General features: G+C 46.8%; 2 protein-coding genes across 7 annotated transcripts in view; both read left to right on the plus strand.

Annotated features, from left to right (window-relative positions):
* Positions 1–24,569, plus strand: part of LOC141172013 (sulfotransferase 2B1-like) — a 388,130-nt gene that overhangs the window by 276,209 nt on the left and 87,352 nt on the right. For all 4 annotated transcript variants that reach the window (XM_073655777.1, XM_073655776.1, XM_073655778.1 and 1 more), the window contains 2 exons: positions 21,595–21,721; positions 21,796–21,890. In XM_073655777.1, the coding sequence (XP_073511878.1) occupies positions 21,595–21,721; positions 21,796–21,890 (222 nt within the window). The remainder of the gene's footprint in view (positions 1–21,594; positions 21,722–21,795; positions 21,891–24,569) is intronic.
* Positions 1–24,569, plus strand: part of LOC141172014 (sulfotransferase 2B1-like) — a 913,436-nt gene that overhangs the window by 276,203 nt on the left and 612,664 nt on the right. The gene's annotated exons all lie outside the window — the stretch shown is intronic.

A 24,569-nucleotide genomic window follows, 5' to 3' on the forward strand; every position in this document is an offset into this window, starting at 1 on the left:
CTCGTTTATATCCTTTCTATATATTGGGGCCCATAACTGAGCTCAGTATTCCAAGTGTGGTCTGACCAGTGCTTTGTACAGTGGAAGAACAATGTTCTCATCCTTTGCAGCTATACCTCTTCTGATACATCCCATTACCCTGTTTGCCCTTACAGCAGCCGCCTGACTTTGGGCACTCCAATTTAGTTTGCTATCAATCCAAATGCCCAAGTCCTTCTCCATCTCTGAATTCCCCAATGATTTCCCATTCAGTGAGTACTGGTGACTTCCATTTTTCCTTCCCATATGTATGACCTTACATTTCTCCTCGTTAAACCTCATTTGCCATTTAATGCTCCACCTACCCAGCTTATCCAAATCCCTCTGTAGGTCTTCACTATCCTCTTTTGTATTAATTGTTTTACATAACTTTGTGTCATCTGCAAATATTGATATTTTACTATTTATCCCGTTGACTATGTCGTTAATAAAGATATTAAATAACATTGGGCCTAGTACAGACCCCTGTGGTACCCCACTAGTGACTTGTCCATGTGTTTGTTTTTAGGCTGTCCTTCCCACTAAATGCACTGGGGAGGGCACAGGTAATGTTTTTTTATGTGCGCTTGTGTATAAAGATCACCGGGACAAATAAGGGCAGCTGGGGACCGTTTATGGACATCCGGCTGCCCCCAGGCGTCTGTGGTCCGTGTGTGGGCACCCGGCCGCGGGGTGGCTCGGGACCGAGTATGGATACCAGGCCGCCGATGCAGGCTGCATATTTGTGCTTGCATTGCAAGGAATGGGGGAGGTACAATTGAACACTGTCCTGAGACAAGGACTTGCACGGGGATAGTTGGAAGTCTGCATCTTCTGATGCGGCAAGGATCACTTCTGATGGGCACACTTTTAGGCAGTGACCTGGGAGTCAGAGATGCTTCTGTAGCACCCTGAGGACTCGGCTGCTACAGGGGTATTACACCTCAAGCCAGAGGTGTGATATTCCACTCCCGGGTAAGGATGGAGTGTGGAACTGAGCTCAGTAGGCTGCATACACTACATACATCCCATTTCCGGGGGACAGACCGACGGTACTCCCACCAGTTTATGTGCAGGTACGATAGTGTCTGTCCCTGGCTGGAGTGGGAGGGGGGTGGAACATCCCAGTAGTGTAGGAGCAGATAGGGGGAGCAGTCTGGGTAATGCTAGGAGCTCATTGGGTGCTGGTCACCTGAGCTCACACATAGAGGGAGTATATAAGGTGGGAACCATCTTAGATCAGGGTCAGACAGTCAGACAGGCAGACAGCTACTAGTCAGTCTGTTGTAGAGGGTCAAGCAGTCCCGGAAGAAGAGAGAGAGGAGTCAGAAGGACCCAGAGGGGAAGAAGAGGGAACCCCAAGAGCCCAAATACAAGCAACAGGGTGAAGGGTTGGCACAAGGGTACCGGATCCCAAGCTGGTGGAGGGCACTAATCCTCAGCCAGAGACCGGAGGTTGTGGCAGGATCTGCCACGACCCCCCACTAAATCCACCACGAAGGCAGACCAAGTATAGGGTCAGGGAACCCAGAGACAAGGGTTTTACCAACAAGAGGCCCGAGGGAGCCGGACATAGGTGGATCCCTGGTGGGGAAGGCCAGAGAAAAGGAACGTCAGAAAGGGAGCTCAGGATCACGCTCCAGAATTACCTGGGGGTTGGCCGAGTCCAGGACCTGGTGGACGCAGCACGGCTCGGGCGGTCACTCAAGGCCGGAGTGACCAGAACAACAGCAGTAAGTAAAAACCCTGAACTGCACAGCCCGACTCTGAGTCTTATTACCACCCTCACTGCACCACCACAACCACCACCCTCTACAACTGACCCCCTGAGGCTATACCCCTCCCGTTGGGGGTTATACTATCAGAAGCTGCACACACACCATCAGCTTTAGCGGACCCTGCTGCAGCGGCGGCCATATTGACCACAAATCAACGGGTGGCGTAGTCGACACTAAAGAACATCCAGCAACATCTGTAGGACTGCCACACACTGAGCTTGACACCCTGGGCACGGACCGGGTCACCGCCACTCGGAGACTACAACCCCCATCTGATCCGGCTCCGGGTATCCCCCAAACAACACTGGCCCAGGGGGCGCGTCAACTTTGGCGTAGTCGGCAGGATTACGTGCCCGCAACAACCGGGTACTGCGTGCCTGAAGAAAAGTTCACCGTTACCTCAAAAAGAAGTCTCCCGCCGGTTCCGGAGGGTCCCCGCCAACGGACCCCATCACAGGTCGATTCCCGCCGGTTGTCCGCCATTTGCAGCTTTTTCCCGCCATCCATGGAGTTTCCCGCCACTGGGAGACGATTCCCGCCATTTCCAAAGATTTCCCGCCTTGGAAGAGCGGACGCCATTATGGGCGTGCCAGAGGGTGGCAAGAGGCCACCTCCCATCGTGGGCCAGGTCGAAGAATGGCGCCAAAAGTGGAAACCGCGCCCACCAACAGAGACTGTGATGCTGGAAGTGTCCATCAGCGTAAGAGAACTGCCCCTGGAACTGACAATCACAAAGTTGCCCCGGGACCACCCTCAATGTGGGCGGGGACTGAACAAAACAGCGAAGATGGGTGCAGCCTGGAGTAGTCTGGAGAGAGCGCACCCGGAGACAAGAAGTCTGGAGAGGACTCCGGAGAAAGCGTACCCGGAGATGGAGGGAGAGACAGGCAGCACTGACCCAGTGGTCAGGAGCCTGCTGCAAGCAACAACCCCACTAGGCTTAGTGGAGATCCTAGCACAGCTCCCCCGAGACCAGGAGTGTGCACAGACCGCGCTGGAGGGCCTCGCACGGAGGATGGCCCAGGTGCAGCAAGACACGCTGACGGAGTGGAGCCGTGAGATGGCCCAGCAGACCGGAACCCGTCAGCGGAGCACGCCACCCGAGACGAGGAGACAGACCGCCTCTGAGGATGGTGCAGGAGGAGTGAAGGCCGGAGACGGCGCCGAGGAGGGAGCTGAACGGACGGAGGCAGGTAAAGGGGACGTCTTTACCCCGAGCCGAGAAACCGTGTACCTGTCCCAGCTCCCCGTCGCAGAGCCCGAAATTCCCCCTGCCGTGCCCGTCGCTGCATCGTCACCGTGCCAGACTAGGCCTCAAGCAGAAGCTGCGGCCGCGACCCCTGTGACGTCACGCGCCTCAACCCTGAGCGCGGCGAAGCAGGAAATACCATCGGCCTGGTCGCAAGGTCTAGTACCTCCGGGCGCCGCAATTCCAACAGCGCCCCCTACCTCCGCGGAGCCACCGGCCTGGTCGCAGGGCCGAGTACCCCCGGGCGCCGCCGTCCTTACGGTGCCCTTTACCTTTAGGGTGCCCCAAGCCTGGTCGCAAGGCCTAGTCAACCCGGGCGCCGCTACCATCAACGCGCCCTCAACATCTCGAGTGCCGCACCTGGGCGAAGATCTATTTGCCCAGCACACGTGCCCGGATGGGCAGCCCTTTGTATGGCCCCAGGAGTACTACCAACTGGAACTCCAAAGAGCAAGGCCCCTGTGCGAGCCCCTGATTCCGGCTCCGAAGCCCGTCAGGAGAACCCCGCTCCCGCTAGAAGAAGCACAATTCGAGTGGGACCCCACCGGAGGAGACCTCATGGGGTTCACTCAAGAAACGCGGGCAGCTGCAGCAGAGTGAGTGGAGTGCTGCCGCCAGCAGTTGGCGGCCTTTGAGCAAGAGCGGAAAGAGAGGCGGATCCGAGAGCAGCGGCTGCAGGAACAGAGCGCAGGGCAGAAGAGCCGGACCAGGAGGAACCCCCGTGCAGCTCATGGTCCCCGTACCACCGGGACTGTGATTAAATTCAACCTGCAGCATGGGTGGGGCTTCATAAGAGACCATCATACCCCCGGCGACGTCTTTGTAACCCGCAGAGACGTAGAAAGCCATCTGCCGGAGGGACACAGAGGTCGTGACCTGTACGTAGGGGACGAGGTCACGTTCACCCGGCACAAGTGTGCCAAAGGACCCTACGCCCTCCATGTGCATCGCCTGACGGAGGAGGAGCTGCGGTGTGAGGAGGAGCAAGAGGACCCGGACGGGTCTGAAGACAAAGAAGGAGCAGGAGGACGCCGTCGTTAAAGTACGGTAAAGAGACTGTAAATAGTTACCCGTCGGGGTACAGTGAACTGTTGCTGCTTTAAATATGTCCCCGTTGGGACAAGTGTGAATTGTTAACCTGTGTGTCCCTTAATCCCACTGAACGAGGACTGAGAGCGGTCATTCCTTCCTTATACCTGGCCGAGGACTGAGAGCGGCCATATCCCCTTGTATATAGTTGCGCTTCCTAAGGCGCCCCCTACCGGTTTTATAGGAAACTGTTGTTTTTCTTGAAGAGACTGTCGCACTTTACCCGGTCACTAGTTGCACCGTGGCCGGAGGAACAAGAATGTTATTTATGAAAAAGTTTATGCTGATAATATATGATGTTTTATATGTTTATGTTTTATGAAAAAAAATTGTATGTTTTGGATGTTTATTCTCTTACAGCCCAAGGACGTGCTGTGATTTACCAGGGGGGAATGTAGCACCCTGAGGACTCGGCTGCTACAGGGGTATTGCACCTCAAGCCAGAGGTGTGATATTTAACTCCCGGGTAAGGATGGAGTGTGGAACTGAGCTCAGTAGGCTGCATACACTACATACATCCCATTTCCGGGGGACAGACCGACGGTACTCCCACCAGTTTATGTGCAGGTACGATAGTGTCTGTCCCTGGCTGGAGTGGGAGGGGGGTGGAACATCCCAGTAGTGTAGGGGCAGATAGGGGGAGCAGTCTGGGTAATGCTAGGAGCTCATTGGGTGCTGGTTACCTGAGCTCACACATAGAGGGAGTATATAAGGTGGGAACCATCTTAGATCAGGGTCAGACAGTCAGACAGGCAGACAGCTACTAGTCAGTCTGTTGTAGAGGGTCAAGCAGTCCTGGAAGAAGAGAGAGAGGAGTCAGAAGGACCCAGAGGGGAAGAAGAGGGAACCCCAAGAGCCCAAATACAAGCAACAGGGTGAAGGGTTGGCACAAGGGTACCGGATCCCAAGCTGGTGGAGGGCACTAATCCTCAGCCAGAGACCGGAGGTTGTGGCAGGATCTGCCACGACCTCCCACTAAATCCACCACGAAGGCAGACCAAGTATAGGGTCAGGGAACCCAGAGACAAGGGTTTTACCAACAAGAGGCCCGAGGGAGCCGGACATAGGTGGATCCCTGGTGGGGAAGGCCAGAGAAAAGGAACGTCAGAAAGGGAGCTCAGGATCACGCTCCAGAATTATCTGGGGGTTGGCCGAGTCCAGGACCTGGTGGACGCAGCACGGCTCGGGCGGTCACTCAAGGCCGGAGTGACCAGAACAACAGCAGTAAGTAAAAACCCTGAACTGCACAGCCCGACTCTGAGTCTTATTACCACCCTCACTGCACCACCACAACCACCACCCTCTACAACTGACCCCCTGAGGCTATACCCCTCCCGTTGGGGGTTATACTATCAGAAGCTGCACACACACCATCAGCCTCAGCGGACCCTGCTGCAGCGGCGGCCGTATTGACCGCAAATCAACGGGTGGCGTAGTCGACACTAAAGAACATCCAGCAACATCTGTAGGACTGCCACACACTGAGCTTGACACCCTGGGCACGGACCGGGTCACCGCCACTCGGAGACTACAACCCCCATCTGATCCGGCTCCGGGTATCCCCCAAACAACACTGGCCCAGGGGGCGCGTCACTTCCAGGAGTCTTCCCTATGCTGTTCCAATGTCTTTTCAGCACTGTATGCATGTGTCACACAGCACATGGCCAGATAAGATTGTAAAATGTTAAAATGACATTTCCCGGTGAATGCAATTGTCGCGGTTGAAAGCAATACAAAAGTGCAAAAACGCATAAAAAATGCTACTTGTGAACATACCCTAAGGTGTGGAGGAGTATTTTTGTTTTTGGTAATTTGTTTTTCCTTATACACAAGTCTTTACCCTGGAAAGGATGTTCCTTAACATATTTCACAGGAAAACCGTTTCAGTTTCGTTTTTGAACGTTTTATTGTGAGCCCGTAAAAGTGGCTTAATACCTGTGACCACGTTGTTGACAGCAGTGACCTGGGGGTCAGAAATTCTTCCTGGGGCGATCCCCATGCTGCCCCCATGTCATTTGAGCACTGTCACTATCGTTTTGGGCACTTTTTAGGCTTTCTATAGATTGCTGGGGGTGCCGCTGCAAAAATGCTTGGGTCTCCCATAGACTAACTTTGGGCTCGTTGCTCTGGTCGAGCTCCCGAGTATCACGGTGAGCTCGGTCCGAGCTTCGAGCACCCGAGCATTTTAGTGCTCGATCAACACTAATTCTAACTTATTACATGGTGACTGCGTGCTGTTTATAAATTTATGCATAAATTATAATTTATATAGCTTGACATAATGGCCATAATGATAAAGTGACTAAGTGCTCAGTGCCCTACAATATAATTTAATATCTACAGCGTATATTATATTTTAGATTTAGCCGCGGCCGCGACCATCTGTGGATGCACTAATTAAACTGCTCGGCCAATATACAATAACCATAATTAATAATGCCTAAGCATCTATAAGGATTTAAATGACATAAATATAAAATATTATATATATATATGCTGTATATATATATATATATATATATATATATATATATATATATATATATATGTATACACATGTCTAAAGTGCTTATTTGCAAAAAAAATACCATAGATAAATATTTCAGTGTCTAAAAAAAAGGTACAGAGATAAAATAATAATTGCTAAAAGTGCCCTATTATAATATATAAAAGCCTAAGCTGAAAAGATACAGAATATAATAAATCCCGGAGAAAAATGGGTGGACAGGATTCAATAATGTACATCACCATATACATTTCACAATGCAATAAATATAAAGAAAATGCAGTCCTTATAGAAGTAAAGATTCAGATCGGATGGGGTATCATTGCAACCCATCTAGTCAGACTGACATGTTTCCTGGGATACATAAATAAATAAATTAAATAAATAAAGGTCCAGTCCAAAGTCCGTAGATATTAAGACCGAGGAAACTAATCGAGAGATGGTGTCGAGAATGTGGTCCATGCAACCTGAGACAGAAAGTCCGTGACAGCGAGATGGCTCACCTGCAGACCATAATAACCAAACAACCACTTGAACTGGTAGCCTTGGACCACGTGAAGCTAGCTCCAAACCGGTCAGGCTATGTCTATGCTCTCACCATAGTAGACCACTACTCCCGGTTCTTAGTAGTAGTGCCAGTGAAAGATCAGACGGCTACGATGGCAGCCAAAGCGTTTCAACAACACTTTTGTCGCCCGCACGGTTACCCTGAACGAGTGCTTACCGACCAAGGCACAGCATTTGAAGCAGAAGTGTTTCAGAATTCTGTAACTTGTATGGCTGCAAGAAAATAAGGACGACACCATATCATCCCCAGACCAACGGGTTGTGTGAGAAAATGAACCAGGTGGTAATAGATCTGTTGAAGACGTTGCCCCTTGAAGAACGTAGCCTGTGGCCAGAGAAGTTACCAGATTTGGTGGACCTATATAACAACATCCCGGTGAACTCCACCAACTGTACACCCGCTTACCTGATGAGAGCAAGACCTGGAAAGTTACCCATTGACTTAGACATGGGAGTTTTTATTTAAATGGTGAAAAAAAATCCAAAGTTTGCTAAAACAAAATAAAAATGGCGCAATTTTCCGTGACCCTTAGCGTCTCCATTTTTCAGGATCTGGGGCTGGGTGAGGGCTTATTTTTTGTGTGCCGAGCAGATGGTTTTATAGATACCATTTTGGGCTAAATCCGATGTTTAAATCCCACATTATTGCATTTTATTGCAATGATTGCGGAGACCAAAAAACGTAATTCTGGGGTTTAGAATTTTTTTCTCGTTACCCCGTTTACCGTTCGGATTAATTCTTTTTTTATATTGATAGATCGGGCGATTATGAACGAGGCGATATCAAATATGTGTATGTGGTTTTTTTTTATTATTTTATTTTGAATGATGCGAAAGGGGGGTGACTTAAACTTTTATATTTTTTAATTTTTTTCATTATTTTTAACAACATTTTTATTACACTTTTTGCTTGCTTCTATAGTCTCCATAGGAGACTAGAAGCAGCAACTGTCCGATCACCTCTGCTACATAGAGGTGATGAACAGATCACCTCTTTGTAGCAGAAATGCTCCTGTGCTATGAGCGCCGACCACTAGGTGGCGCTCATAGCAATCATTACATGACAACCACTGGGGTCTGCTGCAGACCCAGGGTTGTCATGCCAACCCATCAGTAACCCGCGATCACGTGACGGGGTCATCGATGGGCGGGGTAAGTGACTCGCTTCCTGTAAAATGCCACTGTCAGGGATTGACAGCGGCATTTAACTCGTTAACAGCCGCCGGTGGATCGCAATTTTACCTGCGGCTGTTGCAGGTACATGTCAGCTTTAATAATCAGCTGTCATGTGCTTGGTTCAGTGCGGGTTCACTGCCAGAGCCCTCACTGAATCGCGAGTGATGGCCTGTGGCATACTAATACGCCCCAGGCTTTAAAGGGGTTGATCAGGTAATAGTTATATAACATAGATGGCAACTGCCTTTTATGGACCAGTCTCTGTTTTTGAGCCAGCCCCAAACAACCTGACACCCTCTATGACATAGTATTGCATTTTGGAATATCAAAATGTTAAATTACATTACTGACTGGTTAATTCGGGCCTTCAACACGACTCACCCGGATAAACCTGGCCCTGAGGGTCCGGAGGCCCCACGTAGAAGGGGGGGTACTGTCATGGTTGTGTCGCCACGAAGATCGTCACGATTGCACAGCCTGACTTCTCGCAGCTGAGTTTTTGGTGTTTTGTGCTTTTCGGCAGTGAGGGATTTAACTCTCTCCCTCTGTGCTAGACAAGGTCCAGCCTCACCCAGCTGCAATCAATTCTGCAGTAGTGAGATTCCTTCATATGTCTGCTGCTCTGTTAGGGAAGTTGTCGGTGAAAGCATTTCATGCAGACTAACAGAGCGGATCGTGGTATTTGGAGTTTCAGAGCTAAGTGTATTTGGAGTGTTTTTTCCCTTCCTCGCTTTATCATTTATCTCCTTTCCCATTGGTGTTCCCTCTGTTGTAGTTGTGTAGTTTTTGTATGCAAGGTGGTTTTGGTTTTACACTTGTACTGTCTCGTTCGTCTAAGTACTGAGTGTTGGCATATTATTACCTGTCCCCTTTTGTTGTGATCGGGGTCCTTCTCAGGACTAGATTACCTAGGTGCAGGGATCCTCAGGAGGTAGGGGTTACGCTGGCGGCCTGGACCTCTGTACCTTTAACAGTACCTCCAGGTAGAGGGATTAGTCAGGGCCACAGCTTAGGGTCAGCTTAGGCCCCCTACCTCCAGTACACAGAGACAGCGTGACATTTTCACCGACCACTTAGATTTTCTCCAGCTACCATGGATCCAGTAGCCGGTCTAGCTTGACAGTTGCAGAGTTTGTCCATGGAGCTGGCGGACATTAGGTCCAAGGTTTTGTATCCCCAGGAGCAAGCCGGACCAGAACCTAAAGTAGCTCTCCCTGACAGGTTCACTGGGGGGCGGGACAAGTTTTTTGTTTTCCGGGAGGCATGCAAGTTGTACTTTCGGCTGCGGCCTCGGTCATCGGGGAGTGAAGAACAAAGGGTGGGAATTGTCATCTTGCTCCTACAAGGGGACCCACAATCTTGGGCGTTCTCTCTTCGCCCGGGCTCCCCGGCTCTCCAGTCAGTGGATAGGTTTTTTGCTGCTCTGGGTCTTGTATATGATGACCCGGATCGGATCTCCCTTGCTGAATCTAAGTTACGTAGGATCCAGCAGGGAGATCGTCCGGCGGAGGAATTCTGTTCGGAGTTCCGTAGGTGGGCCACTGACACCCAGTGGAATGATCCGGCTCTTAGGAGCCAGTTTTGTCAAGGTTTATCCGACAAATTAAAGGATGTGTTGGCACAGTATGACTCTCCCGCGTCACTGGAAGCCGCTATGGCCCTTGCTATTCGCATTGACAGACGGCTTCGGGAGAGGTGCGGGATAACTCCACCCCCTGTGATGACTCCACCTCCTACAAGGTCCCCTCATATGGTGGTTCCCCTGGTCAGTCCAGAGGAGCCTATGCAATTAGGAGGGACATCATTTCGGGAAAGGGGACCGGTGGCACACCACAAGACTGGAAAGTGTTTCTTCTGCGGGAGAAAGGGACATTTTATTCGGGGGTGTCCATCCTGTCCTTTGCAGAGTAAAGAGTCATCGGAAAACTTTTAATCCCAGGTTGTGTGGTGGACGGCAATCTGGGAGTAGGTATTTCGTCCCTAGGGTCATCTCAGTTTCTCGTACCGGCGGAGGTGGTGGTGGGTACGAGAACTGAGAAGATATCTGTTCTTTTAGATAGTGGGGCCGGGGCTAATCTGGTGGACGCTCGGTTTTCCCGGGTTCAAGGTATGCATTTGAGTGAGTTGGCTAAACCCATCCCCATATTCTCGATCGATGCCAGGCCCCTCGGTCAGGGAAGTTTTTTGCATGTTGTGCATAACGTAAAACTTCAAGTGGGGGCAATACATAAAGAACTGTTGTCTTGCTACGTGTTGGAGGGTCTTCCCACTCCTATAGTGTTGGGCCTTCCTTGGTTAACTAAGCATAACCCGGTTATTAATTGGCAATCCAGAGAGATAAGCCAATGGAGTAATTTCTGTAATAAAAACTGCATGAATACGGTCGTCGGTGCGGTCACTCCTAGGGTCTTGCCTCCATTTTTGGTGGACTTTGAGGTTGTATTCTCGGAGAAGGGGTGTCGGGAACTACCTCCTCATCGCGAGTATGACTGTTCTGTAAAACTGCTCCCTGAGGGCAAGTTACCTAAATCTAGGTTGTATAACCTTTCTGGTCCTGAGAGGTAGGCCATGAAGGATTATATTTCTGAAAGTCTGGCTAAGGGGCATATTAGACCTTCATCTTCCCCGGTGGCCGCGGGGTTCTTCTTTGTGAAGAAGAAGGATGAAGGCCTACGCCCTTGCCTGGATTTCCGTGAACTTAGTTGGATTACCTTCCGAGATCCGTACCCGCTCCCACTTATTCCCGATCTCTTTAATCAGATTGTGGGCGCCAAATGGTTCTCTAAGTTGGATCTCAGGGGGGCGTACAATCTGATTAGAATGAAGGAGGGGGATGAGTGGAAGACGGCGTTTAACACTCCGGAGGGGCATTGTGAGAACCTTGTCATGCCATTCGGTCTGACTAATGCCCCAGCGGTGTTCCAACACTTTGTTAATGACATTTTTCGCCGCCTGGTTGGACAGTTTGTTGTCATATATCTGGATGATATCTTAATTTACTCGCCTGATCTGGTGTCTCATCAGGAGCACGTTAGGCAGGTGATACAGATCTTGCGGGATAATAAACTGTATGCTAAATGGGAAAAGTGTGTGTTCGCCGTACAGGAACTCCAGTTTTTAGGTTTCCTGGTTTCAGCGTCCGGTTTTCGTATGGACCCTGGGAAAGTGCGGGCAGTTCTTGAGTGTGATCTGCCTGAGAATCTTAAGGCACTACAACGTTTCCTGGGGTTTGCTAATTATTACCGGAAGTTCATTCGTAATTTCTCGTCCATGGTTAAACCTCTCACTGACATGACAAAAAAGGGGACGGATTTTTCTAGGTGGTCTGACAAGGCTTGTCAAGCTTACTCCTCCTTGAAAAAATGTTTTGCCTCGGCACCCATACTCATTCAACCTGATGCGTCACAGCCATTCATTGTAGAGGTAGACGCTTCCGAGGTAGGGGTGGGAGCAGTGTTGTCACAAGGTTCGTCCCCTGGTAAGTGGCATCCGTGCGCCTTTTTCTCTAAAAAATTGTCGTCCGCCGAGGGGAATTACGATGTCGGCAATAGGGAACTCTTGGCCATTAAGTTAGCTTTTGAGGAGTGGCGCCATTTTTTGGAGGGGGCAGTCCATCCGGTCACCGTCATCACCGATCACAAGAACCTGCTTTATCTGGAGCCTGCAAAACGTCTGAATCCCAGACAAGCCAGGTGGTCGTTGTTTTTTACCAGGTTTAATTTTGTCGTTACGTTTCGTCCTGGGTCAAAAAATGTGAAGGCGGATGCCTTATCTCGTAGTTTCCCTGGGGCCGGGAATACGGATGACCCGGTTCCTATCCTTCAAGAGGGGGTGGTGGTGTCGGCAGTATGCTCTGAGCTTGAGGAGGAGGTATTGGAGGCTCAGGGGGACGCCCCTGTTGGACCTCCAGGGAGACTGTTTGTTCCAGATCAGCTACGACAAAAGGTGATCGAGGCACACCATAACTCAGCTTTAGCAGGACACCCAGGGAGTAAAGCAACTGTGGATCTCCTCTCGCGTCGGTTTTGGTGGCCTAACTTACATAAGGAGGTGGTAACTTTTGTTGCGTCCTGTGGGGTTTGTGCGTGCTCTAAGACCCCACATACCCGTCCGTCTGGGGCCCTCTTACCTTTGAAGATCCCGGAGCGTCCTTGGACTCATCTGTCTATGGACTTTATTACAGACCTCCCGCCGTCTTCGGGTAAAACTGTCATTCTCGTTGTAGTTGACAGGTTCAGCAACATGGCACATTTTATCGCTCTTCCTGCCCTTCCTAATGCTAAAACTCTTGCGCAGGTGTTCATTGGGGAGATTGTGAGGCTTCATGGGGTACCCTCCGATGTGGTGTCGGATCGGGGGTCTCAGTTTGTGTCCAAGTTCTGGAAGGCATTTTGTACTCGGCGGGGGATGCATTTGTCGTTCTCATCGGCTTTTCATCCCCAGACCAATAATCAGACGGAACGTCTGAACCAGAGTTTGGAGACATATCTCCGGTGTTTTGTGTCAGAGAACCAGGAGGACTGGGCTTCTTTCTTACCTCTGGCGGAGTTTGCTCTTAATAATAGGCGGAGTGAGTCCACTGGTAAGTCCCCGTTTTTTGGGGCATATGGTATTCACCCCCAGTTTTGTACTTTCAGTAGAGGGGGCTCTTCGGGGGTTCCTGAGGAGGAACGATTTTCGTCATCACTCGCTTCTGTATGGAGAGGGGTACTGAATAATCTGAGTACTATGGGGAACCGTTACAAACGTATGGCTGACAGGGGGAGAGTGTCTGGTCCGGACCTAAGTGTGAACGATCTGGTATGGTTGTCTACTAAGAATATAAAACTTAAGATTCCTTCCTGGAAACTGGGTCCCAGGTTCATCGGGCCGTACAAGATCAGTTCTATAATTAATCCAGTGGCATTCCGTCTTGATCTCCCCCCTACGTTTAAAATTCACAACGTGGTCCACAGATCGTTGCTTAAGAGGTATGTGGCGCCGGTGATACCGTCACCTTTACCTCCGCCTCCAGTGGTGGTCAATGGTAACTTGGAGTTCCAGGTATCGAAGGTCATCGATTCACGCTTTAATCGTCGGTCCCTTCAGTACCTGGTTCATTGGAAGGGGTATGGTCCTGAGGAGAGGATGTGGGTTCCTGGTTCAGATATTAACGCAGACTGGTTAATTCGGGCCTTCAACACGACTCACCCGGATAAACCTGGCCCTGAGGGTCCGGAGGCCCCACGTAGAAGGGGGGGTACTGTCATGGTTGTGTCGCCACGAAGATCGTCACGATTGCACAGCCTGACTTCTCGCAGCTGAGTTTTTGGTGTTTTGTGCTTTTCGGCAGTGAGGGAGTTAACTCTCTCCCTCTGTGCTAGACAAGGTCCAGCCTCGCCCAGCTGCAATCAATTCTGCAGTAGTGAGATTCCTTCATATGTCTGCTGCTCTGTTAGGGAAGTTGTCGGTGAAAGCATTTCATGCAGACTAACAGAGCGGATTGTGGTATTTGGAGTTTCAGAGCTAAGTGTATTTGGAGTGTTTTTTCCCTTCCTCGCTTTATCATTTATCTCCTTTCCCGTTGGTGTTCCCTCTGTTGTAGTTGTGTAGTTTTTGTATGCAAGGTGGTTTTGGTTTTACCTTTGTACTGTCTCGTTCATCTAAGTACTGAGTGTTGGCATATTATTACCTGTCCCCTTTTGTTGTGATCGGGGTCCTTCTCAGGACTAGATTACCTACGTGCAGGGATCCTCAGGAGGTAGGGTTTACGCTGGCGGCCTGGACCTCTGTACCTTTAACAGTACCTCCAGGTAGAGGGATTAGTCGGGGCCCCAGCTTAGGGTCAGCTTAGGCCCCCTACCTCCAGTACACAGAGACAGCGTGACAATTACTGTTTGATAGGATATTACTGGTTTATAGAATATTCATATAAATCTAAGGTTCTTGGGACATTCATGTGTGACAATTTGCCAATTCAGTGTGCATACCAGCCATGAAAAGGCATAACTTTCTCTGATGGGACACTAACAATTTCTATCAGATATGCATCTCCAAAGCCAAAAGCCTCAGAATTTAAAATCCAGTACTAATTAAAAACTGATCAAATATGAATATTTCAAATGCATTAGAAAGTTTTGCAGCAAGATAACAACTCCTAGCTTACTGCTGAGAAGGTCATAAAGAAAAAAATGGTTTGTGTGATGCTGTGTCACTTTCCCTTGAACAAACCATGAGTCAGGATAGTCAAGGAGTCCCAGGTCAATATCCAGGAGGGTGCGTCATAAACAGAGGGAAGACACAAAATCGTAGTCAAGTAACGGTCCGAGGTCAAAATATCGCGAGGATAACGGGTCAAAGCAGAAGGATTAGACAAATGTATGGTCAGAATGAGGTCTAAGGTAAGGTAGCGATAGATCAATAAGCAAGTGTCACGCCAGGTGTGGGAAAGACTAGTACAACACATTGGGAAAAGGGAAAGGGAGCCCAGACACTAGGGAAAGGGGGAAATGGAGACCTCCTTGTCTGATCTGACGTCACACTGTCTCAACTCCCGTCCCTATGTTGCCTCCTCAGCAATCGCCGCACTCGTCCCTCCCTCTACTGTTCTTGGCATTTGACTACGGCTAGGGATGGGAGGAGATGAGCACTAGTCAACCTCCGCTAAACTCTATAGACAACAAGGGTTGACAAAACAGGGAGAAAATGGCTTAGCTTTAGATGAACTCCAAATAAGCACACGACCTCAAGCTCCAGAGAGGATGAAGTATGCTCCTGCTAAGCTTCACAAGTTAAAATGAGTATAACCGACGACTCCCTCTCAGACACACCAGGTATGTATACTGTACACCCGGGTCAGAGAGCGAGGTAGCCACTCGGTCCTAAAGAAAGTCTCTTATCTAAGAAGCTGTCTGCAATGCCAAACGTAGAGATCTCCTGCAATCCACTGCATGGCAACTGTCCGTCACATCCAACACACCCGTGACAGCAAGGCACTAGGCACAGAGAAAACAATCCACACAGAGCTGAAGCTACGGCTGACAACTATCTGGAACTGCAAGCTTAATTAAATAGCTGAGCAATCAAGAGAACAGGCAGCATCTGGTGAGAGTTCTGCATCTCCCAGTCTCAGATTGGATGGCCGAGCTGTCAATAAAAACACAGACAGCTCGGCACTCCCTTGCACCAGATTGGTTAACTGAGTTGTCAATCACTGCACAGACATACTAAGGAGTGGAATCATTACAGTAGTTTGCTACTAGTTCGGGGGCTATCGGATCCCAAGGTTTCCCAAAATACTTCAGATGGAATGCCCTGACTAACCGCCCAGCCTTCACATGTCAAGCTAGGACCCAGGATCTCTACTTAGTTCTGTATCTCCCCCAGTGGATGAGACATTGGAGGGAATTTCAGACCCAACTTCATATTCTAAACTGGCATTAAGAGCAACTGGATGAGGCGGGGATGAGGATGACACCACCAAGGGGATTAAACCCTTCAACAAGGATTTATGGAATGCATTAGAGATGCGGAGAGATGGAGTAAGCTTCCACCTAAAGGCCACCGGATTGACCACTTCCATAATTTCATGGGCACTGATGAACTTTGGGCCCAACATTACCAACGGTACCATAAGTTTAATTTTCTGGATGACAGGCCAACCCCAACCCCAACCTTAAAAACAGGACACACCGAACATCTTCTATCGTCATTCTGTTTTTGGTGAATCTGAGCAGTTCCAATATTCTTTTGAACCTCCCTCCAGACATCCCCAAGTGTCTACACAGTGACATTCAGAACTAATCCTAGAAAACTCACCAGAATGGGGACGAAAACCATAATTCCAGAAAAATGGTGAGGTTCCAGTGGACTCATTTCCCTTATTGTTAAAGGCAAACTCAGCAAGAGGTAAACACGAAGACCAGCTCTCCTGCTGAGCTGTACAAAGCACCATAAAATTTGTTCCAAAGATTAATTTGTCCTCCCAGTCTGACCGTTGGTTTCAGGGTGGTATGCAGAGGAAAACAAGTTAATCCCCAATTTACAAGAAAAATCTCTCCAGAATTTAGAGACAAATTGCCCTCCTCTATCAGACAGAATGTTAAGAGGGAATCCATGTAACCTTACAAGTGGATAGAAAATCTTTAATATCATTATGCATGGACAGCCGCCAAAAATTTTTTAGCTATGGCTTTCCACGTAGCAGTAATCCCAGGATGACCACTCAAGACAGAATGATGAAACTCCTGGAACAGACACAATCACAAATAATTTGGATGCTGGAGTAGCAGAAGAAGCCAATGCCTAGACTTTTAGAATCTCCTCTTCCAACTGTGAGGTTACCATAGAAACCACAATACCCTTAGGAAGAATGGAAGATGGAGGTTCTGGAGGAGAAATTGAACCGAGACTGTGAGATAATGCGTCAGCTTTCACATTCTTGGACCCTGTCTTGAATGTGATAGCGAAATTAAACCTAGAGAAAAACAAGTACCATCTGGCCTGTCTGGGGATTAATCGTTTAGCTGATTTAAGCTAGATTTTTGTGATCAGTGACCAAAGTAACTTGATGAACCACATCTATCAAAAAATCCCTCCATTCCTCAAAAGTCAATTTAACAAGTAATTCACGATTCCCAACATCATAATTTATGTTATTAGATGACAATTTTTTTAAAAAAAAAGCACATAGATGCAGCTTCTTCAGAATTTTGGACCTCTGCAACAAAACGGCCCCCACCCTAACTTTTAAAGCATTCACCTCCACAATAAATGGTTCTTGGAGATCGAGTTGGATTAAAACGGGGGCAGACATGAAATACTCTTATTTTTTCAAAAGCCCTAATAGCATCCGGCGACCAAACTTTCAGATTCACCCCCTTCCGTGTGAGGTCAGTAAGAAGTTTAGCAATTTGAGATTAACCTTTGATGAATTTCTTATAATAGTTGGTGAATCCAAGAAAATGTTGTAAAGCTTTAAGGTCACGAGGTTGAACCCAATCAATTAATTGCCTGCACCTTCCCAGGGGTCCATCTTAAACCTTTCTGCAGAAAAGATAAATCTCAAGAACAAAATTTCCTGAACAGAAAAAGCACATTTCTCCCTCAACCTTTGTAATTCTACACAGACTTGTTCCTGGTGAGAGTTCAAATCAGGCAAGAAAATTAGAATATCATCCAAGGTAAATCACAAAAAATCTAATGCAATCACAAAAAATCCATTACATTTTGGAAAACAGCAGGTGTATTGGATAACCCAAATGGCACGGTAAGATTTTAAAATAAACCCTGGGATGTTAAGAACGCTATTTTCCACTCATCACCCTTCTGGATGCTTATCAAATTGTAAGCCCCTCTAAGATCAAGTTTAGAAAACCACTTAGCCCCCAGAAACTAAGTATAAGTATATAGGTCGGGTATGAGTGGAAGCTGGTATGTATTTTAAATAGTGATCTTGTTTAGTTCTCAGAAATAGAGGCAATGACGGAGGCCGCTATCTTTCTTTTTTACAAAGAAAAATATGGCAACTACAGGGGAGGAAGAAAGACAGATATGACCCTTCCAAAAACTTTTGTTAACTTATTCTTTCAAGGTTGTCCATTCAGGTCCAGAAAAATTTAAAGGCGCGCTTTAGGTAATTTGGCATCAGGAACAAGATTAATAGTACAATCATGCAGGTACCCCGGCAGACCCTTCAGACTAGCGGAGCGTATTTGTACTGATTTTAGACATTTATTGTAACAATCGGGGTTCCATTTAATAATTTCCTTCTGACATCAATCAATAACAGGATTGTGAATAAGCAGCCATTGAAGCCCGAGAACCAACCCAGCAGGTAAATTATCGAAAACAAAATAGGAGATGGATTCTGAGTGAAGTGCTCCCAATTTGAGCATGAAATCCACCATTACCCTCTTGACCAAATTTTAAACTAATGGTGTTTTGTCAATGGTGAAAATTTGAAAGGGTCTTTCTAAGCTAACTGTCTCTAATCCTAACTTTAGAACCAGGCCCAAATCAATAAAGTTAGCAGCAGACCCACAGTCAATGATCTCCAATGCTGATAACACCTAGTTGTCAAAGGATAACACTGTAGTCATCAGTACTTTATCTGATTTAAAAGAGGTACCTAGGAGTCTGGGAGACCTCCTCGGCTCTCATCCAGACTCAGACATTCTCCCAATAGTTTACTTACCTGAGGACACTTCTTGAGAAAATGTCCAGTGAAACTACAAATAAAGACAAAGATCTTATCTAGGTTTTCTCTCCACAACACTGTTAGGAACATATTAATGTCAGGGACATATTAACAGAATATTAGCCCCTTCTCCCATGCCCTCTCCTGTAATTGTCCAGAGATGACAATTATACAGTGTCTTCCTGAAAATTATCACCCACAGCCAAAAGGTCTTACACAAACATTGCAGCCATGAAGTGTTACCAGCTAAAATGCAAATGTATTTTCTCCTAACACAGACCTGAGAAAGATTGACACCTTCTCCCAGGCCAGAGTTTGGAGGAAAGAGGAAATGGTTCGTTAAATTCAAAGGCATTCACAAACAATTCCCGGCCTCCAGCCATAGCCAGGTCGACTCCGATATGAAATATGAAATATTGTGAGTTCCATAGGTCCAACAATAATGGGACCCATATGTTTAGTGACCAAATCAGCCGAGGAATGTATATGTAGTTTTCCAGAGCTGTAAGCAAAATCAGGGAGCTGTAGCGCAAAAACACCAGAATATCAGACTGCAGCTATGCGATGTGTGGTCTCTAACTGAAGATAAAATCATAAAGGAAAACATGATTTGACATTTGGGCTTCTAGGATCAACGTGCTATGAGTTATCTCAAAAAACAGTTTTTTAATACAAATCTGAAGGGTGGAGCCCAGCCCCTGTGATGTCATCACAGGGGGGTCTCTCCCTTCAGCATAAAATAGTTTGTTGAGGCTGAAACAGTGTTCTTTGCCCAGGAATATATTTCTATTATAGCGGAGGACCCTGTTCGATAACAGTCAACGGAGTGTCTCCCCTCCACCTATACTAAGTCATCGCAGCGAACTTTATAGTGTAAGTTTCACCTTTTTATCCTGTTTATTTTATGTAACTGCTTATGTATTTTATTGTCTCTTTTTAACATCCTTGTCTATATTTTTCCTTAACACTGCCTCCCTTTTGGATTACATATAGCATTTAATATTTCTGTTTCTATTGCTCTGTAATCATTCCCTTCCCCGAAGCCATATACTCTGCCAAAACACAGGCGTCTGGCCAGGCCTGTATTATATTTCAAACTCGGCTGATGGTGGCAGAGAAAATTAATAATAATTTGGCTATCGCGAAGCTGACAGTGACCGTACGGATTCCAGGCTTTGGAATCCCAGAGGTATGATGCCATACACTCACTGGTCGCTTGACGATATCCACATAGCGAGTAGTCTGGATCGCGTGCTCGCGACTCTCGATGAAATACGGACAGCGTGACAGCACCGTCAGATATTGCATGATCTCCCCGGTGTTGTCCCTCTTTGTGCGGTGGAATTCCTGACAAACACGAAGACTGGCAACTAAAACTACCAATGGCTTTACCTCCAAAAAATGGACCTGCTCCTGGGAAGTATAATGGGGAAACCTGCTGTACGCACCATGTCTCTCACAGATTCTACTGTCCATTCGTATGACTTGGGTCACTTACTCCGCCAGACAACAAGGGGCACCTTGAAGATGCAGAGCGTCCTTAAAGAGGCTTGGAAAGACTTTTAAGGAACTGGTACCTGAGAGCTGCATCATTTCACAGAGCTCTAGTGGACCACTGTCGTAACTCAGTGCAATAGTCCTCAGCAGTTTGGCCCCTCTGTCTATGTTCATGATCTTTGCCTTAGTCACCTGGATTCTGTTTGGTTTGTCATAGATCAGACCTGAAGAGTCAAAAAAGACATCCACAGAAGATCAGTCTAGGACCTGTAGGGACAAGGAAAATGCCCAGTTCTGATGACCCCCTTGCACTATCATCATGATTATTCCCACCCGTTGTAACTCATCCCCTGACAACTGGGGATGCACGGTAAAAAATAACCTACAGCTCTCCCTGAACATCCTAAACTGGCCTTTCTCTCCTGAAATTTTATCTGGAAGGGCCATTACAGGTTCGGGTGAGACCAACCATATGTCAGAGTGCACTGATGTCACAGCCACTGCCAGCAGTGGAGGGCTAGAGGTAGTTTTCATAAAACTAATTATGTGACCCTGCAACTAGTACTGTGATGATTCCAGACTTTGGCATTCCATAGTCAGATTCTCCATCAACTGCATCAAATTCGCCACCTGGTCACAGAGCGTGTGAACAGGCTTTATACTGGTGAAAAATAAAAACACATACTATAGGTCAGCGATAATGTGACACGAGTCACTTCTCATGGACAAACCGTGAGTCTGGATAGTCAAATATTCTGAGGTTAATAGCCATGAGGGTACATCAAAAACAGAGGGAAGACACAAAGGAGCAGTCAAGTAACAATCCGAGCTCAAAATGTCAGGAGGATAGGAGGTCAGAGCAGAAGGATTAGACAAATGGATGGTCAGAATGGGGTCCAAGGTCAGGCAGCGATAGTTCAATAAGCAAGGCACTAGGCACTGGGAAAACAATCCGGACAGAGCTGAAGCTATGGCTGACAATTATCTGGGACTACCAGCTCAGTTAAATAGCTGAGAAATCAAGAGAACAGGCAGAATTTGGTGAGAGCTCTGCACCTCCCAGTCTCAGATTGGACAGGCAAGCTGTCCCTAAAAACACAGACAGCTCAGCATGCCCCCGCACCAGACTGAACAACTGAGGTGTCCGTCTCTGCACAGACATACTAATGGATGGAATCATTACAGTATGAAGGTGTGCAAAATATCACAACTCAACTATCTATTTTATAACTGGCATCAGTTCTTGTTTTGTTCTTTTTTAAACTGTCATGATCCAGTGTTGCCTGTATGTTCTGCAAAAGGAAAACCTCACATTAGGTTATTGAAAAATCATTTATTTATAACAAGATATATTTTACCACGCTTCATCTTTAACCCTTTGGGTGGATTTAGTTTTGACACCATTTTTAATGAAATCCCATCCCTTCTTTTACGGAGGGAATATATCCTTAAAGTAAATGGCCAAACATAAAATTGTATAAATAATCATATAACAATATGCATTTTTCATTTCTTGCTTTTGAAATGTTTGTTTCAGGTCATATATACAATCAGAGATCCTAAAGATGCTGCAGTGTCGCTTTATTATTTTTCAATAATGAGTACATACTACAAAGATCCAGAAAGTATGGAACATTTTCTAAAAGAATTCTTAACTGAAAACAGTAAGTAATTAAAATTAATGTAAGCGTACAAAATTGTCAGCATCCTCTCAGCTCTCATATTTTATCCATTACAGTGCCATATGGATCTTGGTTTAATCACGTCAAGGGATGGATGGAAATGCTGGGAAAAGGTAACTTTATGTTTCAGACCTATGAAGATCTTCAGAAGGTAAATCTTTAATATGAAATTATTGATGTGTAGAGGAAACAGTATTATGAATATCCATTGTATGTATAGAAATAAACATCATAGAAGAGATGTAAAATATATTAGATTTAAATCTCACCTTTTCAAATATCAGGAGAATGGATGTTATATAATCCAAATGGCAATAAAAGATAACCTGTTAGCACGATTTGGTAATGTAAAGTAAATACATGGCTGTAATGGCTCTGTAATACAGATTACATTGATACCTTTAGTGAAGAAATCCACTTTCTTGTTCTTCTTTGATCACCATTTGAAGTTTTCTGCTAATAAGATTTCAGTGCACAGGGGCCAGACTGTGCACTGGGTCTTTTCCTCTCTATTCTCCGGATCCTTTGCCTGATTCCTCTTTTTGAAGTAGAGTGTTACGGGTTTACCGCAAAAGAGAGGAGTCAGAGACTGCAGCTTCTGATTTCACCAACTCCTCCATTGAATAGAAGCACTTCTTCTTATTAAATGGTGCTAGTTTCTTGTAGCATTGTAGGATTTAATCTGCTCAGCTTTGATTCTCTGTAGCTTCCTTCTGGAAGTTCTCAGCTGAGCAGTATCAGCCAATCCTCTCTCCTATATAGTTTTTGCTCTGGCAATCTGCCTGGAGAGGAGTGGAGTGAAGGTGTCAATGTTTGGTAGAGGCATTTAAGGAGAGTTATTCTGCAATTGTTGCTTAGTGTTTTGGCTATATGTATAGTCTAGTCCTATTCTATTTTTATTTACCTTCCTAATTTCTTTGGTGTTTCCTGCTGTTGTCTGTGAGTGCATATTTTGTGTGTTTGGCATTTTATTTTCATCGCTCTCTGTACCCCCTTGTTTGTAAGATTAGTGTATTTGCTTACACTATTACTCCCCACTTCCCTGGGTAGGGGAGGGGAGAAATAATGGGTGATTCAGGAGACCAGCAAGGTACATGGCCTCAGCCTCTTAATCATCTGAAGTAACCTGGGGAACAGTGATAGATAGGGCACCCTTATGTTAGGGACAGGGTAGGAGCCCCTGGTCCCGGGTTGTCAGACAACAGCATTGTGACATAGAGAATTCAAGCAGATGAGTGAGGTCCCTGAAAAAGCCAACAAAGTGTATTTCTTCACCAAAAGTATCAATTCAATCAGTATTACGGCACCATTACACCTCTTACTTTCCACTACAAAATCATACCAACAGGTTCTCTCTACATGCCTATGGTTCTCTGCATTTTAAGTTTTTAGAGTCAGCTAAGCAAGAGTCTAAGTCCGACGGCCATCTTATCATGATCAATGGTCATGGGCTACTCCTTTCAATCAGTGTAGCTTGCCATAAATGTCTTATGCAAAAAAATATACAGTATATTAAAAAAGTCACATAATCATAATCATTGATTTCTGCCACCATCCTCAAAACAAAAAAGTGTTGATTAGTTTTCAAAAGTGAATGCAACTCAAGTTATGCATTTTTATTGTGCATAGATTTGTTTATTGCTACTAGTATTCATTCTATACCTAATGTAACAAAATCTCCACACATCAAATTCCTAGTAAATTTGCAACCAATCTGAATAATCAGAAACAAAGCTGTAGCATGAAGTTATGATGATGCAGATTAGAGATGAGCAAACCCAAACTGCAAAGTTTGAGGTTCATACCGGACATCGAGTCTCCTATGCTGAACTCCAAACATGGGCTTCTCCTGGAGGTCCATTTTACAGTTCGGGAGTGTGGAAAGAGAGAAGAAGAGAAAAATAGAGAGAAAAACAGTGTCATGCACAGTGTAGGAAAGACAAAGTGCAACACGAAGGGATGAGGGGAAGGGAGCCCAGATACTAGGTAAAGGAGGAGTGGAGACCTCCTTGGCTGATCTAATTTCACTCTGTCTCCCCTACCATCCCTATATTGGTTCTACACCAATCGCCAAACAGAAAATCCAAGCCCTGTATCTCCCTAGAGCTTGGCCCTGGATAGTGAAGGTGGGGAGAGCTCTGGTCAGTCCCTACTAACAACTAAAGGCAAGAAAGGAGACAAACACATTAGAAAGTAAGCTAGTGTTAGACATCAGGCAGTTGCTGGACCTGAAATTGGGTCAGAATCATCTGTGGTCTACCATTCTGGTCAAGCCAGGGAGGATGCTGTTTAGCATCACCGTCGGTCCCAAGGCACAAGAAGTACAGGCTGTCTCTCAGGTCTGGTATCCCAGTAGTGTTAAGCATAGGTTGTGGAGGGGAACAAGGGCTGCTACAGCCGAAGTCAAAGGATGCACTGCACTGAGGAGGCCCGTGACATTGCATGATTGGTGCTTTGGTGTCAGCTGATCCGGTGACCTGGCACCGACTGATTGGCCGCAGGTGACGTCATCAGTAGTGCGACCAATAATGCGACAGTGGGCAGGGCTTAGTCTTTAAATAGGCCACCCACAAGCATGGGGGCGCGCTCTGATCATTGAGCTAAGGTTGTGTTCCTGTGAGGATGCTTGTCTGTTTGGGCTCCACGTGCTCTCTAGCTGCTCTCTCCATAACCTGCCGATGCCAGAGTTTGCTCGGATGCTTAGCACAGGTCACTTAGGCAGGCCTAGCTTCGGACAGGCAGGTTTAGCTGGGGATAGGCAGTCTTAGCTGGAGGGAGGCAGGTAGTTTCCGTTTGACAGTCTGACTCCGTCAAGGGGGTCGCTATACAC

Source organism: Phyllobates terribilis, unplaced genomic scaffold (genome assembly GCF_046119375.1).
Source record: "Phyllobates terribilis strain yellow unplaced genomic scaffold, ASM4611937v1 Scaffold_12__6_contigs__length_324123572, whole genome shotgun sequence".
NCBI lineage: Eukaryota > Metazoa > Chordata > Amphibia > Anura > Dendrobatidae > Phyllobates > Phyllobates terribilis.